Source organism: Lepidochelys kempii, chromosome 1, assembly GCF_965140265.1.
Source record: "Lepidochelys kempii isolate rLepKem1 chromosome 1, rLepKem1.hap2, whole genome shotgun sequence".
Lineage (NCBI taxonomy): Eukaryota > Metazoa > Chordata > Testudines > Cheloniidae > Lepidochelys > Lepidochelys kempii.
Window position 1 is genome coordinate 20,364,956 of NC_133256.1, and position 16,749 is coordinate 20,381,704.

General features: G+C 45.6%; 1 protein-coding gene across 14 annotated transcripts in view; it reads right to left on the reverse strand.

Annotated features, from left to right (window-relative positions):
- DLG2 (discs large MAGUK scaffold protein 2) overlaps positions 1-16,749 on the reverse strand; it is a 1,493,215-nt gene that overhangs the window by 780,982 nt on the left and 695,484 nt on the right. For 12 of the 14 annotated variants that reach the window (XM_073336081.1, XM_073336168.1, XM_073336158.1 and 9 more), the window contains one exon: positions 15,167-15,328. In XM_073336081.1, coding sequence (XP_073192182.1) covers positions 15,167-15,328 — 162 coding nt within the window. The remainder of the gene's footprint in view (positions 1-15,166; positions 15,329-16,749) is intronic. The other 2 variants (XM_073336088.1, XM_073336128.1) reach the window with 1 other exon arrangement.

A 16,749-nucleotide genomic window follows, 5' to 3' on the forward strand; every position in this document is an offset into this window, starting at 1 on the left:
CTCATGTGAGAATACAGAGCTACCCTGGATGCAGGGATGGAAGGCTGATATGGCTGCCAGGTGCACCTTGATCGAGGAAAAGGCGAGACCCTGGTCCTTCAAGTGAAACAGGTAATCCAGAATGGACTGCAGGGATGACTGGGTCGGGGAGATATTCTGCTTCGACGCTCAGCAGGAGAAACACTTCCACATTGCCAGGTAAGTCACTGTGGTGGAAGGCTTTCTGCTCTCCTAGAGAACCTGCTGTATCTGACTAAAGCAGGTTCATTCCTCTAGGTTCAGCTATGAGGTGGAGAGAGGCGAGGTTCGGGTGCAGGAGCCGACCGTGATCCTGGGAGAGTAGGTCCGGGCAGCTGGGAAGTGGCCACAGGGCTGCTACGGCCAGATCCATGAGCATGCCAAACCAATGCTGGCGTGACCATGCCAGGTCGATCATAATGACCCGTGCCTTGTCCCTCTTGATCTTCAAGAGAACGTTGCCGATGAGTGGAATTGGCAGGAAGGGGTACATCAGGTCTGCCAATGACGACAGAAGAGAGGCATCGGAAAGTGAGCCTCTGCCGAGACCTTGCAGAGAGCAGAACTGATGACACTTCCTGGTGGCAAACAGGTCCACTTGGGGAGCTCCCCACTTCTGGAAGAGCATCCTGATGACCTACAAGTGAAGGGACCACTTGTGGTGAGAGAAGAAGGACCTGCTGAGGTGATCCACCATCGTGTTCCTGATGCCAGGGAGGTGTGAGACTTGCAGGTGGATTGCATGCTGAATGCAGAAGTCCCATAGATGGAGGGCTTCTTGACACAGAGCCGATGAACAAGTTTCCCCCTGCCTGCTGACATAGAACATGGAGGCCGTGTTGTCCATCAACACCTGCACCACCCGACCAGACAGTTGCGGAATGAAGACACCACAAGCCAGGCAGATGGCTCTGAGTTCTCCGACATTTATACATAACGTGAGTTCCTCCCGAGACCATAATCCCTGATTCTGCAGTGCACCGAGATGCGCTCCCCAACCAAGGTCGGACACTTCTGAAATCAGGGAGACCATGGGTTGTGGGGTCATGAACGGCACACCTTCTTTTACCAGAGTTGGATCTGACCACCAGTGCAGGGAGGTAAGTACCTGCAGTGGGATCATGACAGTCTTGTCTAAATGATGTCTGGACATGCAGTAGACCAACACAAGCCACATCTGGAGTGATGCAGCCTGAGTCTCACATGATGGACAATTTACGTGCAAGCTGCCATGCGCCCCAATAGTCTGAGGCAGACCCGAGCTGTGGTGAGATGATGGGCCATTCAAATCTGCCATTGCCCTGAACCTGGTCTCCAGCAGGAATGCTCTGTCTTGGATAGAGTCAAGTACCGCTCCGACAAATTCTATCCTTTGAACCGGGATTAACTTTGATGTTTTTCATTTATCAACAGGCTTAGAACTTGTGAAGCACCCTGCAACTTCGACACTGCGCTGAACTTGGGACCTGGAGCGCCCCTTGATGAGCCAGTCATCAAGGTACAGGTAGATCTGGATACCTTGATGTCTGAGGTAGACTGCTACCACAGACATGCACTTTGTGAATACCCCTGGTACCGTTGCTAGACTAAAGGGGAGCACAGCGAACTGGTAGTGGGAGATCCCAACTACGAAATGTAGGAACCATCTGTGCCCCTGAAATATTGATATGTGAAAGTAAGCATCCTTCAGGTCGAGGGCGGTGTACCAGTCTCCAACATACCTTCCCTGGTTCCAGGAGGCCAGGCAGACCATGCAGAACTTCAATTTCTTGAGATACTTGTTGAAACCCCGCAGGTCAAGGACGGGGCATAGACCCCTTTGGCTATGGGATCAAAAAACAGCGAGAGTTAAACCCTTTCCCCTTAAGTGCAGAGGAACTTCCTCTACCGCTCCCACCTACAGAAAGTCCTGCACCTCCTGAGTAAGAAGATGCTTGTGAGAAGGGTCCCTGAAGGGGGATGGGGAGGTAGGGTAGAAGGGGAGGGGGGACAGAAATAAACTGGAGGGTATAACTCCCTGCGACTGTACTGAGGACTCACTTGTCCGATGTTATAGAGGCCCAGGCAGGGAGGAAGGGAGACAGGCAGTTGGAAAAAAAACAGGGATGTTGGATCCAGGACACAGGCTAGAAGGTCGCCCTTAAGCGCACCCTCAAAAATGCCTGTTTATTACCCAGTTTGGAAGTGGCTAGAGCTCAAGTGAGCTGAGGAGGCGGGCTAATGGCCACGCTGGTGCTCGTAGCCTCTGCCCTTCTTACAGAAGGGCTCTGAATGGGAAGGGCCCCAAACCTGTGGGACTGTTGTGGCTTGAACCGCTTCCTCGTGGGCGCCACGATGTACAGGCCCAGCGAGCATGAGGTGGCCTAGAGTCTTTTAGGCCATGCAACTTGCTGTCCGTCTATTCTGCGAACAGTGCCAAGCTGTCAAAGGGGAAGTCCTAGATGGATTGCTGAATCTCTGCCAACAAGCCTGAAAACTGCAACCAGGACGCCCGCCTCATTGAAATGGCTGACCAGGCTGACCATAGACCAGGCTGTGGAATCCGCCATATCTGAGGCCGCTTGGAGTGCTGCACTGGCTACTGCTCTGCCCTCCTCCAGAATAACCAGGAATTCCTTCCTTGGCTCCTCAGGTAGTGACTCCGCGAACTTGGCATGGACTGCCAGACGTTAAGCCAAGTAAGGCCTGATGGTTGGCAACTCTTAGCTGGAGGGTGGCTGCAGAATAAATCTTTCTATCGAAAAGATCCATCCTCTTCACCTCCTTATTCTTCGGGGTCTATCCCAGTTGGTCCTGTCTATCACCCTCATTGGCCATTGACACCATCAGTGAGCTTGGGGCAGGGTGTGTGTACAGGTATTCAAACCCCTTAGCAGGGACATAGTACTTCTGCTCTGCCTGCTTAAAGATGGGGTGGCAGGGAAGAGGCGGTTTGCCAAAGGGCTTTGATTAGTTTCACAACTCCCTCGTGTATTGGTAATGCCACCTTCGAGGGGGCTGCTGCACCAAACAGGGAGTCTGAGGGCTCTGCCAGCTCCTTGGCTTCCAGACCAAGGTTCAATGCAACACTCTTCAAAAGCTCGTGGTTGGCTTTTGCATCATCCGTGTGAGAGGGCCTTGCTAGTGTCTCGGCGGGTGAAGATGATGAGCAGGCAAGTAACGGTGGGCCTGGTAACTCCACTATCTCTGCCAGGGGAACCTCAGTTGGAGATGGCTGTCCCTGGGGAGCTCTCTCTGACTCCACTTCCAAGTCGGGGCGGGCAGGAGACTGTGGCTGAGCATCTTTCTGATGCTCCTAAGACTGACCGATGCCCCTGTGATGGTTGGGGAAATACTCAGGAGTTCCACAGGTGCCGGGGGTTGGCCATTGGCCCTGGGGCCATGCACCCCCTAGGGGCCTAGAAGGAAATGCCGATGCCCCTTGCGGGTGGCCTTGGCCCATAGGCAGGTCTTCCTCCTAGCTTTTAGAGCCTGAGGAGGGGGAGGCTTGCCAGGGGGACCAGGACGGGACTGATGTTGCCTGTCTACCCCATTCCAATCAGCTCCACAGCAGAGGTCTGTGGAGAGAGTCGTACCAGGATAATGTCTCTCGCTGCTGCGATTCCAGTGACCTGTGGCTGTGTTCGACAGATTGGCTATGGTACCCCAGTGATCCACGCCTCACACTATGAGAGTGGTGCCGCTCCATGAACCAGGAGCGAAAGGATCAACATCTTGGAGACCATAGATTCATAGATATTTAGGTCAGAAGGGACCATTATGATCATCTAGTCTGACCTCCTGCACAATGCAGGCCACAGAATTTCACCCACCACTCCTAAAAAAGACCTCACACCTATATCTGTGCTATTGAAGTCCTCAAATTGTAGTTTGAAGACCTCAAGGAGCAGAGAATCCTCCAGCAAGTGACCCGTGCCCCATGCTACAGAGGAAGGCGAAAAACCTCCAGGGCCTTCCAATCTGCCCTGGAGGAAAATTCCTTCCCGACCCCAAATATGGCGATCAGCTAAACCCTGAGCATATGGGCAAGATTCATCAGCCAGATACTACAGAAAATTCTTTCCCGGGTAACTTGGATCTTACCCCATCTAAAAACCCATCACAGGCCATTGGGCCTATTTACCATGAATATTTAATTACCAAAACCATGTTATCCCATCATACCATCTCCTCCATAAACTTATCGAGTTTAATCTTAAAGCAAGATAGATCTTTTGCCCCCACTACTTCCCTCGGAAGGCTATTCCAAAACTTCACTCCTCTGATGGTTAGAAACCTTCGTCTAATTTCTAATCTAAATTTCCTAGTGGCCAGTTTATATCCATTTGTTCTTGTGTCCACATTAGTATGGAGTTTAAATAATTCCTCTCCCTCTCTGGTATTTATCCCTCTGATATATTTATAGAGAGCAATCATATCTCCCCTCAACCTTCTTTTAGTTAGGCTAAACAAGCCAAGCTCCCTGAGTCTCCTTTCATAAGACAAGTTTTCCATTCCTCGGATCATCCTAGTAGCCCTTCTCTGTACCTGTTCCAGTTTGAATTCATCCTTCTTAAACATGGGAGACCAGAACTGCACACAGTATTCCAGGTGAGGTCTCACCAGTGCCTTATATAACGGTACTAAAACCTCCTTATCCCTACTGGAAATACCTCTCCTGATGCATCCCAAGACGACATTAGCTTTTTTCACAGCCATATCACATTGGCAGCTCATAGTCAACCTATGATCAACCAATACTCCAAGGTCCTTTTCCTCCTCCGTTACTTCTAGTTGATGCGTCCCTAGCTTATAACTAAAATTCTTGTTATTAATCCCTAAATGCATGACCTTACACTTCTCACTATTAAATTTCATCCTATTCCTATTACCATCAACATACCCATGGGGATCCATACTGGCAAACTGGAGACGGGACTCTGGGGACCAGCATACCAACCTTCTGGAATGGTGCCACGAGCCTGGAGACCGATTCGGATGCTCCAGGCATCAGGGCTCTGGGGACTGGTGATACGCCTCCAAAGGTCTGTGCCAGACAGCTGGCGATCAACGCCAGGATCCCGGTGAACACTGCCTAGAGACTGGGAACAACACTGGTGTCAAGGTTCCTCCCCCACTCTGAACTCTAGGGTACAGATGTGTGGACCTGCATGAAAAACCTCCTAAGCTTATCTTTACCAGCTTAGGGCAAAACTTCCCCAAGGTACAAAATATTCCACCCGTTGTCCGTGGATTGGCCGCTACCACCACCAAACTAATACTGGTTACTGGGGAAGAGCTGTTTGGACGCGTCTTTCCCCCCAAAATACTTCCCAAAACCTTGCACCCCACTTCCTGGACAAGGTTTGGTAAAAAGCCTCACCAATTTGCCTAGGTGACTACAGACCCAGACCCTTGGATCTTAAGAACAATGAACAATCCTCCCAACACTTGCACCCCCCCCCTTCCTGGGAAATGTTGGACAAAAAGCCTCACCAATTTGCATAGGTGACCACAGACCCAAACCCTTGGATCTGAGAACAATGAAAAAGCATTCAGTTTCTTACAAGAAGACTTAATAAAAATAGAAGTAAATAGAAATAAAGAAATCCCCCCTGTAAAATCAGGATGGTAGATATCTTACAGGGTAATTAGATTCAAAAACATAGAGAACCCCTCTAGGCAAAACCTTAAGTTACAAAAAAGATACACAGACAGAAATAGTTATTCTATTCAGCACAATTCTTTTCTCAGCCATTTAAAGAAATCATAATCTAACACATACCTAGCTAGATTACTTACTAAAAGTTCTAAGACTCCATTCCTGGTCTACTCCCGGCAGAAACCAGCACATAGACAGACCCAGACCCTTTGTTTCTCTCCCTCCTCCCAGCTTTTGAAAGTATCTTGTCTCCTCATTGGTCATTTTGGTCAGGTGCCAGCGAGGTTACCTTTAGCTTCTTAACCCTTTACAGGTGAGAGGAGCTTTCCCCTGGCCAGGAGGGATTTCAAAGGGGTTTACCCTTCCCTTTACATTTATGACAACTGGGAACTCTGGCAGGTCAGCTGACCTGCATCCGGGGGCTGGTGGCGCTGTTCAGGTGAGTGCTGGCAGAACACCCTCTGCAGTGGGGAGTGGTGCTGCACTGACGGAGACCACTGTAAGGGACCCAGAGCAGGTTTCCCCTTAATGGGTGTCAGGGTTCCCTCCCCACTCTGAACTCTAGGGTACAGACGTGGGGACCCACATGAAAGACCCCTTAGCTTATTTCCACCAGGTTAGGTTAAAAACTCCCCAAGGCACAAATTCTCCCTTGTACCTTGGATTAGGTAACACTGCCACCACCACATGATTTAGACAAACTCAGGGAAAGGACCACTTGGAGTTCCTACTCCCCCTAATATCCCCCCCAAGCCGCCGCACCCCCTTTCCTGGGGAGGCTTGAGAATAAACAAGATGAGCACAGACCAACCTTGGGGTTTTTTAGGACACACACACAAAAAAACCCCAATCAGATTCTAAAAGAAACAGAACTTTATTATAAAGAAAAAAGGTAAAAGAAGCACCTCTGTAAAATTAGAATGGAAGATAATCTTACAGGGCAATCAGATTAAAAAACACAGAGGATTTCCCTCTGGGCCAAACTTTAAAGTTACAAAAAGAAAACCAGGAATACACCTTCCTCTCAGCACAGAAAAAAATCACAAGCCAAAACAAAAATAAGTTAACTCATTCCCTTGCTAGTACTTACTAATTCTAATGGAGTTGGATTGCTTGCTTCCTTGATCTGTGTCTGGCAAACACACAGAACAGACAGACTAAAACCTTCACCCCCCTGGATTTGAAAGCATCTTGTCCCCTTATTCATCCTTTTGGTCAGGTGTCAGCCAGGTTACCTGAGCTTCTTAACGCTTTACCGGTAAAAGGATTTTGTGCCTCTGGCCAAGAGGGATTTTATAGTATTGTATACAGGAAGGTTGTTACCCTTCCCTTTATATTTATGACACGGGGCACCTCAGTAGCTGGTGTGGATGGCATCAGAGGGGACAGATTGTCCTTAGTGGCCTGAAAGGCTTCCGGCATGGATGGCACTGTGAGGTGCCGAGTGCCTCCGCACTGCTCTCCGGGGTGGCAGGTGGGTCTTGAAGGGGGCTCGACAGCTCAGTAGGTTCTGGAGCCTGGCCACCAACCAGAGAGAAAGAGCTGCCCCTCGTGAATCCTAGCTCTTCTCTGGCTCTCTCCTTCCCTTTACGGGACACAGGAGAATGCCCTCTCCCAGCCTTTCTTTGCTTTTCAGCCGGTACCAAGGATGGGGATCGGCCCCGGTCTGAGGTCAGTGCCAGCGGCGAGCTCCACACCGAGGCTGCAGTGCTCGGAGCAGAGTCCGATCTTGTTGGCTCTGATGCCACTGTGAGGGTGCTCAAAGACCAATGTCCCGCTTCTTTTTCGTTCATGGCCTGAAGCTCTTACAGATGCGACGCTTGTCACTCATGTGGGTTTCCCCCAAGTACTTTAGACCGCTCTTATGGTGATCACTGACTGTCATAGGTTTCTTGCAGCAGTCACAAGGCTTGAAGCCTGGGGACCGGGGCATGGCCAGCCCTAGGCTAACTCCCATCAGGACTAACCAACTATTACTAACTCCAACACTAAGGGAACTATAAAACTAAACTATACAGAAAGAGTTCACAACTAGACACAGTTGAAAGAAGTAAGCTTGCTGAGGCAAGGACACATTCCAGTACGGTCACCAGTACACAGTAAGTAGGAACTGAGGGAGGGAGGAGCCAGCAGCGCCCCTTATAGCAGCACATACGAGTGCCACTCCAGAGGGCGCCAGAGACAATCCCCTATGTATACCGCTGAGGAAGAAACTTCCAGCACTGGTGCACGTGGCGAGCACACACACCTACAATGCAATTGACATGAGCAATCGCTCTAAGAAGAAAAATGAATTTCAATTTCCGTATGAATTTGAGATTCAGGGGAAAGAAATTAAATTTCAGATACCAAAGATGAATAATTAAGATTTAACTGTATCACCATCGAGTGAAGATACTGTTAACATGTGGCAGCTCAGCAAAGAAGATTTAAGCTGGACAGTAAGTCATCAACATATTTATGACATTTAGATCCAATAGAACATGTTACGAAGAGGCAGCTTAGACAGGGTCAAATTTTAAGCATGCAACGGTCCTAGAAGATTAGCAACATACACATAAAATAAATTTGTGCCAGAGTATATGCGGTGCTACGTAATTGTAATTTGCTATTGAAAATCAAAGAGGAAAAGCATGTGCCCCTGATAAATTTGATCATTTCTTCCATGCTACTTGTAAGAGGGAACATTCGTTAGCGTTACAAAAATTACAGCCCCAACTGCAGACTCAAATGCAAGCCTGCCTAGCTCGTTGGAGAGAATAAGAGGAATGTTTCCAGCTAAATGAAATTTTTTTCTATACTATTCTCTCCCTATATTTGCTACCAGAACTTCTCGTTCTGCAAGACATGACTTAATCATAAGACACTTAAATTGAAGTACTGTGATTAATGTACAAGAACTGTATCCATTTATCCAAACAACAGATTTTGAAGGGTGAAAATGAGCTCATATTCCAATTAAATGCTCTACAGCAGACAAAACTGACATCTGAATAAGAAATTAAGCAACTCCTGGGCATTTCTAGGCCACTTTCTGCCATAACTGTTAAAGTGATTTTGGGAAATGACCTGCAGCTACTAGGGTGAATGACAGGAGTGAAGCAATAGTTCAGTTACTTGTAAAAAGGCCCAGGATGACCACTGCCAATGACAGGGTGAATGACAGGAGTGAAGCAATAGTTCAGTTACTTGTAAAAAGGCCCAGGATGACCACTGCCAAGTGACCTCACCTCTTCCCTGGTGGTAGCAGCAGGCTCTAAGGAGCAAGGGATGAGAAGGCTGTTACCAGAGCCCTGTGCAGGACTATTTTTAATCCCACTCCTGTCCTACCCCAAAATAACCACTCTCACCTGCTCCCTCTATAAGGCAGCAGGTACTGCGGGACCTTCGGGATCCCAGTCCCACTGCAGGGCTCTACATTAGTTCTGTGCAGGGCTCTACCTGTTACCACCACAAAGGGAAAGTAGGCAGTGGAATTAGAGTCTGCTGCTACCAGACCATGTAGGAGGGAATTGACTCTTACTAGCAGTTGCAGCATCAAATCTCTTATCTGCAGCACTTCTTGAGAAGCACCTGGCCTGTCAATAGCTTGCTCCTGTTGCTCAAATTCACAATTACAGGCTCATTTCCTCTATCCCTGTTTTCAGGGCCCTCTAAATAACTATCAAAGTTGGATCTCTCAGTTCCCAAGCCACACAATTCTAGGACTGCTTCCAATCAGGGCCCCTTTTCCCTTTCTTCATTGCTACAACTGTCCCCGGGTTCTCTGTGCTCCATGTCTGTAGGCTGGACAATTTTGGTTGGACATATTCCTGGAGGTTTAATCACATTACAATCTTTAAGTAAAGATTAATCTTCAATTCCTGGAGACTCCAGGACAATCCTGAAGGGTTGGCTACCCAACAGTATGCCTGAAGACTGAAGACAGTACCTCACACCTGCACCAAAAATAAATAAACGTGCATTAAGGTTGTCGTTCCCCTCCTCTTCCAGCAAGTGAGACTGTCAAGGAAGAGACAGAAGGAGAGGGATTTGAACTTTTCTACAGAAAGGATCCTAGCACAGGGCTTGGATGCGGTCTTCTGCATCAAATGCCACCAGAAGGTGATGCTCAGCTCTTGCTTTAAAACAGGAAGCAAAGGGAAGGACTGGGAAAACCTGACATCTAAAATATGCATACAATTGATGAGATATAACAAAGATTTTCAGTTTATTTGTAATGAGCTACTCACATATTAAAAGCAAGGGAGATAGAAAAAACAAAAGCAGCCAATATGAAGAATTCAAAGCAGATTTAAGAACTCTCTCTCTCATTTAATGAACACTTATTAGATCTATTTCCTGGTGGAATAAAAAAAAAGGGAGGGGGGAGAGAGACATTTCAGTTAGAGAATGTATAGCTCTGGATACTAGATACAGTTGTGAAGTATGTTTTAGCCAAGAGATTTCTCAGCAAAGCATGGATCCAAAAGGTAACTATGTACAATAAATCTTTTACATACCATTCCTTACATTTCTATTAAGTAAGCACTTCCCACCCATATGCTGAAAACCTTCTCAATAACCGCTTACCGAAGGCCTGCTGTCCCAGACCAAAGGATTTCCAGCAAATTCCACCATCTAGTGTCAAATGAAGAAAACTACAAGATGAGGATTTTTGAGCAAGACCCTTTTCATTTTCCATTTTTCTAATACAAGCTAGGGAATCAACACAATTTACTAAACCCAGTGTAATACAAAAATCATTTCAGTAATATCAATATAGAAAAGTGGCCTGTTCACAGTGAATGAGGCAAAGCAAGCGTTTTGTGGAAGCTCCTTTAAGCTTCTACATTATAACGGAATTAAAGTTGCTCAGGCAATCTTAAACATTGTCCTTTTCTTACTATTGAGGGATTCACTGTGCCTTCTTAGCACTCTTAACACAGCTTTTTAGCTGAATATATTAATAGCATTGCATAGGTGAACAATACACTCTACAGGCAAAGATAAGAGCCAAGTCCATGTTAAAAATCTGAAGTTAAACTAGAGTCACAAAGAAATGAGAGAGAACAATGATAAACAGTGGAAGTAAACTGAACTCCTTGAAGGTGCATTTTCCTTGTAAAGAGTAGACAATAAAAGCTGTTCACATCATGGATTTCTTATTGCTTTGGCAGTATTCTTAAAATAATTATTAAACTATATACCCAAAAACATAATAAGCATTGTTAAACGTAAAGGAAGCACCTTTAAATAGACAGAGCTACTGGGCTGTGCAAAAGCTATGACTTTTCAACATACTGTTTGTATTGCCCTTTTCTATTTTCTTCCAACACGTATTATGTCCCAGCTCATGCAAACTAGACCCTAGATACTTGAATGATACCCAACTGAAGGGTGGAGAGCATCAGTGTCTCACACCCTATCCAAGTTCCAATACAGCCTCCATCACACTTGACAACAGTGTTTTAGGGGGACAGATTTTCAAAAGGGCTCAAGGCCAAAATTTCCAAGCGTTCAGCACTTAAAATTGGGACCAGATTTTCAAACAGAACTTTGTTTCCATTTAGTCACCTAAATAAGGGACAGCTTTTCAGATGTGCACAGCAGCCACTATTGGGACACTTCTGGCCCAGATCTGGCCACTTATTTTGGTGCCAAAATTATAGCTGAGCTCTTTTGAGTATCTGGCATCAAGCGCACAGAGGCTCAATACTAAATGTCGAGCTCAAACAAACCACATAGGGATATTTCAGCAAGAGGCAATTTTCAGCTCGTAGAACCATGGCAGATTTCCTCCCCGAAAGAACAACAAAAGTTATGTGTGCAAAGAAGAGGCTTCTTCCTTCTCCAAACTCATTCCATCCAGCTTATCAAAAAAATCGACATATAAAGTTTAAAATAAGGCCTGATTCCATGATAACAAAATCCAGTTTCTTGCATTCACCACAGAATGAGATCTGCTATGTACTTCACATACATCATTCATGATTCTCCATTCAAAAGAAAATAAGCTGTGCAAATCATTCTATCACTTTAAAGACATGTTTTATTTGAAAGATTTATTTGACCAGAGGCAGTCAAATCATTCTGGGGCCACAGACCCCACTGTGAAATCCCAATTAGAGAATGATTTAAAGACTATTCAAATATTTAACTCTTTATCTAGCAACCCACCATAGTGCCTGGGCTTCATGCATTCCACTTGGATTGCTTGTCAGATGTAAATCCCTTCTCCCCACCTGGTCGAGGGAAACTTGTGGTTGTGAAACTTGTGATTCTTTTACGTGTTTCTCCTTTGCACCAAGTATTCTGACCTGCATTCACAAAACTGGGTCAGGGCAGATCAAATTTTCCAGTGAAAACATCTCTCAGTGGGATTTTCTGACAGATTTATGCAAGTGCAATTGTCAGCAGTTTCTTGCTCCTGACACAGCAATAGACAGGCTGTATTAAGACCCCCAGTACTTGGAATTCTACTTGGTAAGGAAATATTTCAACATTTCCACCACTTATGAGAGAGAAAACGTACATTTATACTATAGTCACATCTACACCTCCAGACCTTTATAAAGGGATATTTACTGCCTCTCTGGAAGTGCATGTAACCCACTTCAGGTCCCTCTCCATGCCAATCCAAAAAGGGTATGAGTTGTTACAGTCCCCTGCTACAGAGTATTGACAGTTCATGCTTTTAGATTTGGAGGTCCCTAGTTCATCAGCCAAGATGACACCTGTCACACACATACTGGTTGAAAACACATGGATCTCAATCTCAGGTTGAAAGAGGGAGTGCTCCATCACATTTAGTCAGTCTCACCAGAAATAAGTGATACACTGTATATGCTGCATCTTTGAGAACCAGGCGAGGGTGGAGGGAAGAGAAAGAAGAGCACATCCTGGAAGAAATCATGAAACTCAATTAATCTGAATACAGAAAACTTGTAGCCCAGGAGTAGAGAGTACAGTAAGAGCTACTCTGCTTAGCTTTTCCTTGTGCAGATGATGCTACTCCTGCATTCAGGTCCCAACAGGAGAAGAGGCTTTTGAATAGGCTTTCAAGTCAGTGCTGAGGAACAACACTCAGTGCAAGAAGCAGTCAGACATTCCTGTCAAAGAACCAGAGTACTATGGGTCCATGACTTACTCTGCCCTTCCATACCCTTCCTACACTTAAGGGGATGACGCAGGTTGACACAGGCAGGGAAAGTGGAGCCAATGTTTAGAAGCCAGCAAAAGAAAACAGCAAGAGACATATGCAGATGTACATGAATAAGTGAGAAGCTGGGGAAAGAGTCTAAAGGAGAGACTCCATAGTGAGGAGCAGCCCTGAGAGGACAGAGTCAGAGACCCTTAAACAGGATTATAGGAGACTTGCAGTTGACACGAGTGTACAAGCAGTTTCGCATAGCCCCTCTCCTTCCTGCACTCCCTTTGTGTAGCAAGCGCTTTCCACTACCACAGTAGGAACTGGGCTGAGAGGCTTTAAAGGGCAGCTCCACAGATCTGGAACTACTCTCCTCCTCCACCCACCTCACAGCACTGAACTTGCCTACCACAATCACCACATTAGCAGCCCTGGGTCAGGTGACCTTACAGGGAAGTTTCCATCTCCAAGGTAAATAAAGGCGGTCTCTTTGCCTTGTCTACAAGAGGTCATCTTCTTTCCTTAAACAAAAATAGCCATCCCTGATACTGTAAAGGCCAGAACTCCTCACCTCACAACTCACCCCCAGGGTACTAAAAACTGTTGTGTCTGTGTTCTCTACACAGCTTCAAGGATGGGAGGAAACCACAGAGACAGTCAGGCAACGGATCCCCAGAAATTTATTCAATGGTATGTGCAGTCAATCCCTACGGAGCCACTGGTCCCATCAAATCCATGCCATGCTCAGCCCCCACCTTCCAGCCCAGCTTGCTCAGGTGCAGTATCGCCTCTCTTCCCTCAGAGAGAGACAGGCTGCTGGAAGAGGGGTGAGGCCAGGAATGCTCCCAAGAGGGAACTCTGATGCAGGGCTAGTCCCACAGCAGTGTTGATGTGGGGGCATGGAGGAGCCAAAATCAGAGCTGTGAATGAGTGTCATTGTGACCTGGTGCATCGGGGGGAGAGCACGCAATCCCACTCACTGAATTTTGGCTGCACCCCACTCCTGTCACAATGGATGGCTGGCAGGGCCAAATCTAAGTGGAGTGGGGCAGCCAGCGCTGTCCTCCTTGCCACTGTCTGTGGTATGCACAGCGCACAACGTGCATACTGCTGCGGGTGCCAATGCAGTCAGGCTCTAAATAAACCTGTGTTTACGATGGACACATTAACATAAAAGGCCTAGCTACATATTGCTACACTGTTAGCACTGGCAATATAAGACAGAGACCCACTAGAGGGCTTCTGAAGTATTTAATAGGGATACTACTTAATTCCTATACACAACAAAAACTAAAAGCAGTACCTTCAGCAGGCCAGAGGCATGAAGATGGGTTCACAAAGCCAATCTATGAAGGAAAGGTGCTTCACCTGCCTGAACCCCACCTACACACATCTTAAAATAGCCTCTTACTCGCCACCGTACTGTAATCACTGCTTGGCCCTCCCTCCCTTCCATAATCCGAACACAGTATCATGGAGGTCATTTGTCACCTGTAAACTGCTAAAGTCATCACCTGTACCAAATCCACCAGAACATCAACACCTCTAACTAAGGAGCCTACCATCTTTCTTTTCTCTTCCTAGTCCTAACAGAGAGTAATAACCACTAGGAAAGCAACTATATTCATCAACCTAACAAGTATTGGGGAAGTTTTACAAACATTTTAAAGCTTGCACCACATTTTTTTTTTTAAACAGAAACTACATCTTTTCATCTCTTAGCATACAGTGTGTGTCATATGGGATTCTTTTGGGATGACAAAGAAAAATAAGTCAACTCCCTCATACAGATGAGCAGCTTTTGCATTGCTAGGGGACCCAAATGAACCTGATAAAGCATCTCCATATTTTTTATATGTCTGACACGTATCGCAAAGCATGCAATGACAAAGACATGGATAGCAACAAGTGCTGCAGCAATAAAAATTTGATCTGTGGCAAACAAATTCTTCCTTCATGGAAAAGTGTACATGGAACTTGCCACCAGGCTTAGGATAAGAAGCAAAACAGTACTTCATCAATGGTTATACAGTTACAATGCTTACTGTACCTTGGGAGAAAGTTTGTCATGCCAAAACAACAATGCCAGAACTTGCTATTTTGGAAAATGTCATCCCCTTTTATATAAAAAAGAGAAGGTTTGCTTGTCATTACACATTTTCCCCCCAAGCTCTCTCAAATCTAATATAAAGCTGTGCCAGCAAAGCAATAACCTTTTACTCTACAATATCCACCAAGCTTTAAAGACATGCCACAAAACAATCAAACTTCATTTCAAATAGCAACTTGCCCATTGGACAAAGGATCTTTCTCCAGAACTATGGGACAAGTGATCTCACCTGTTTTAAGGCCAAAGCCATAATGAATATTCATCTTACCTTCAAAGGAGAGATGTGTGATTGCAGGACGTATCCATGGACATTTTCTATCTGAGATAAGTTCTTTTCTGACACATGAACAAGTTCTGGTCCTCTCACTTCATGGGTTAAACGAGGTAAGGTATGATCATGCAGGGCATCCTCATCTTGATAGCGATACTTCTAGGATAAAAACCAAGAACAATAAGCAGCTGTGAAAACACCACACATGTATTAATATAGTTATAGATCACTAGTCAATATTAGCTCCCCAACCTCCACCCAATCAGTAACCCATGAGAAACAACCTGTTTCCAAGCAATTCACCAAAAAAGGGGCAGGTAAGGTAGTAAACTGCACTGATGCATGAGACTTTTACCTTCAAAGATTTGATTTGAAATCCCTTCAGGGGCCATAGGGGAAAGAGAAACCTGTTGGTCTTATCCTAGTCTCTAATTAACATTGGTCCACATCCCCAAACCCTCAGAATAATATTATATTACACTACTGTAACATTTTCCATCAGAAGATCTGAAAATGCTTTCGAAACATGAGGTAGGCTCACAACAGTCTTTTTGGGCAGGAAATTGGGGTGGTGTATAACTAGTCCCCATATTACAAATGGGGAAATCATGGGACAGAAGGGTTAAATGACTTCTCCAAAGTGAGACAAACATTGTAAAGTTTGGCCAGACTATTTGGCACTATTTTCTTTCAGTCAGGGCTTAGGGGAGAGCTACAGGGCTTCTTGAAATCTTTGGCACAAAGTGGATGGAGGTGGTGCTATTGTGAAATTTTGCTTTCAGCTAAGAGATCAGTAATTCTGTAACACACAAAATCAATTTTTTTTAAAAAATATATAACTACTTGGACCTACTGACCTTCTCACAAAGTCAGATGTAAGACCAGAAAACTAAGCATGTCATAACTTCACAAGAGTTTTGGCACTGGAGGAAGATTTTGTTGAAAACCCCCTTTTCTCCATTTCCCATTTGGAATTCAAACCTCACTTTTATTTTAAAATTGTGATATACAATAGTAAAGTTATGTCAATTCAAGAAAGACATTAAAAATCAGATGCGATGAACCGCCCCCCACAATCCACTGTAAGGTGAGTTCAGGTGTGTGCTGTTGGTGTACACACTGTTCCAAAAGTTTACAGTTCAGAAACTCTCATTCTGGCATAAACCGATTATTTACAAAATATACAACGGGCAAGAATTGGTCTCTGTTCCCTCTGTGGGGTATGTCTGCAACACTTTATACACACACCCACACACACACCACACTTACTTTCCATATACTGCAGTTATGGAACATACACAGTAACTGGCACCATGCAAATCATTTTGGCAAAAAGCCATCAATCTAATAGACAGTATTCCAACCAATGCCATAAGCCATGGCACACAGACAACTGAAACCCCAAGCAATCCATTATCCTCTACTAATTCTAATGCACCCCTTTTAAGGAACGCGTCCAGCCACACTGATGCCATAAATATACTGAGCAATTTGCTTAAACAAAACTTTGAGAAACAGCTGCATAATCCAAGAGTCATCTCATCTCCTTTGCTACTTTGAGGCCTCTCTATGACTAGATT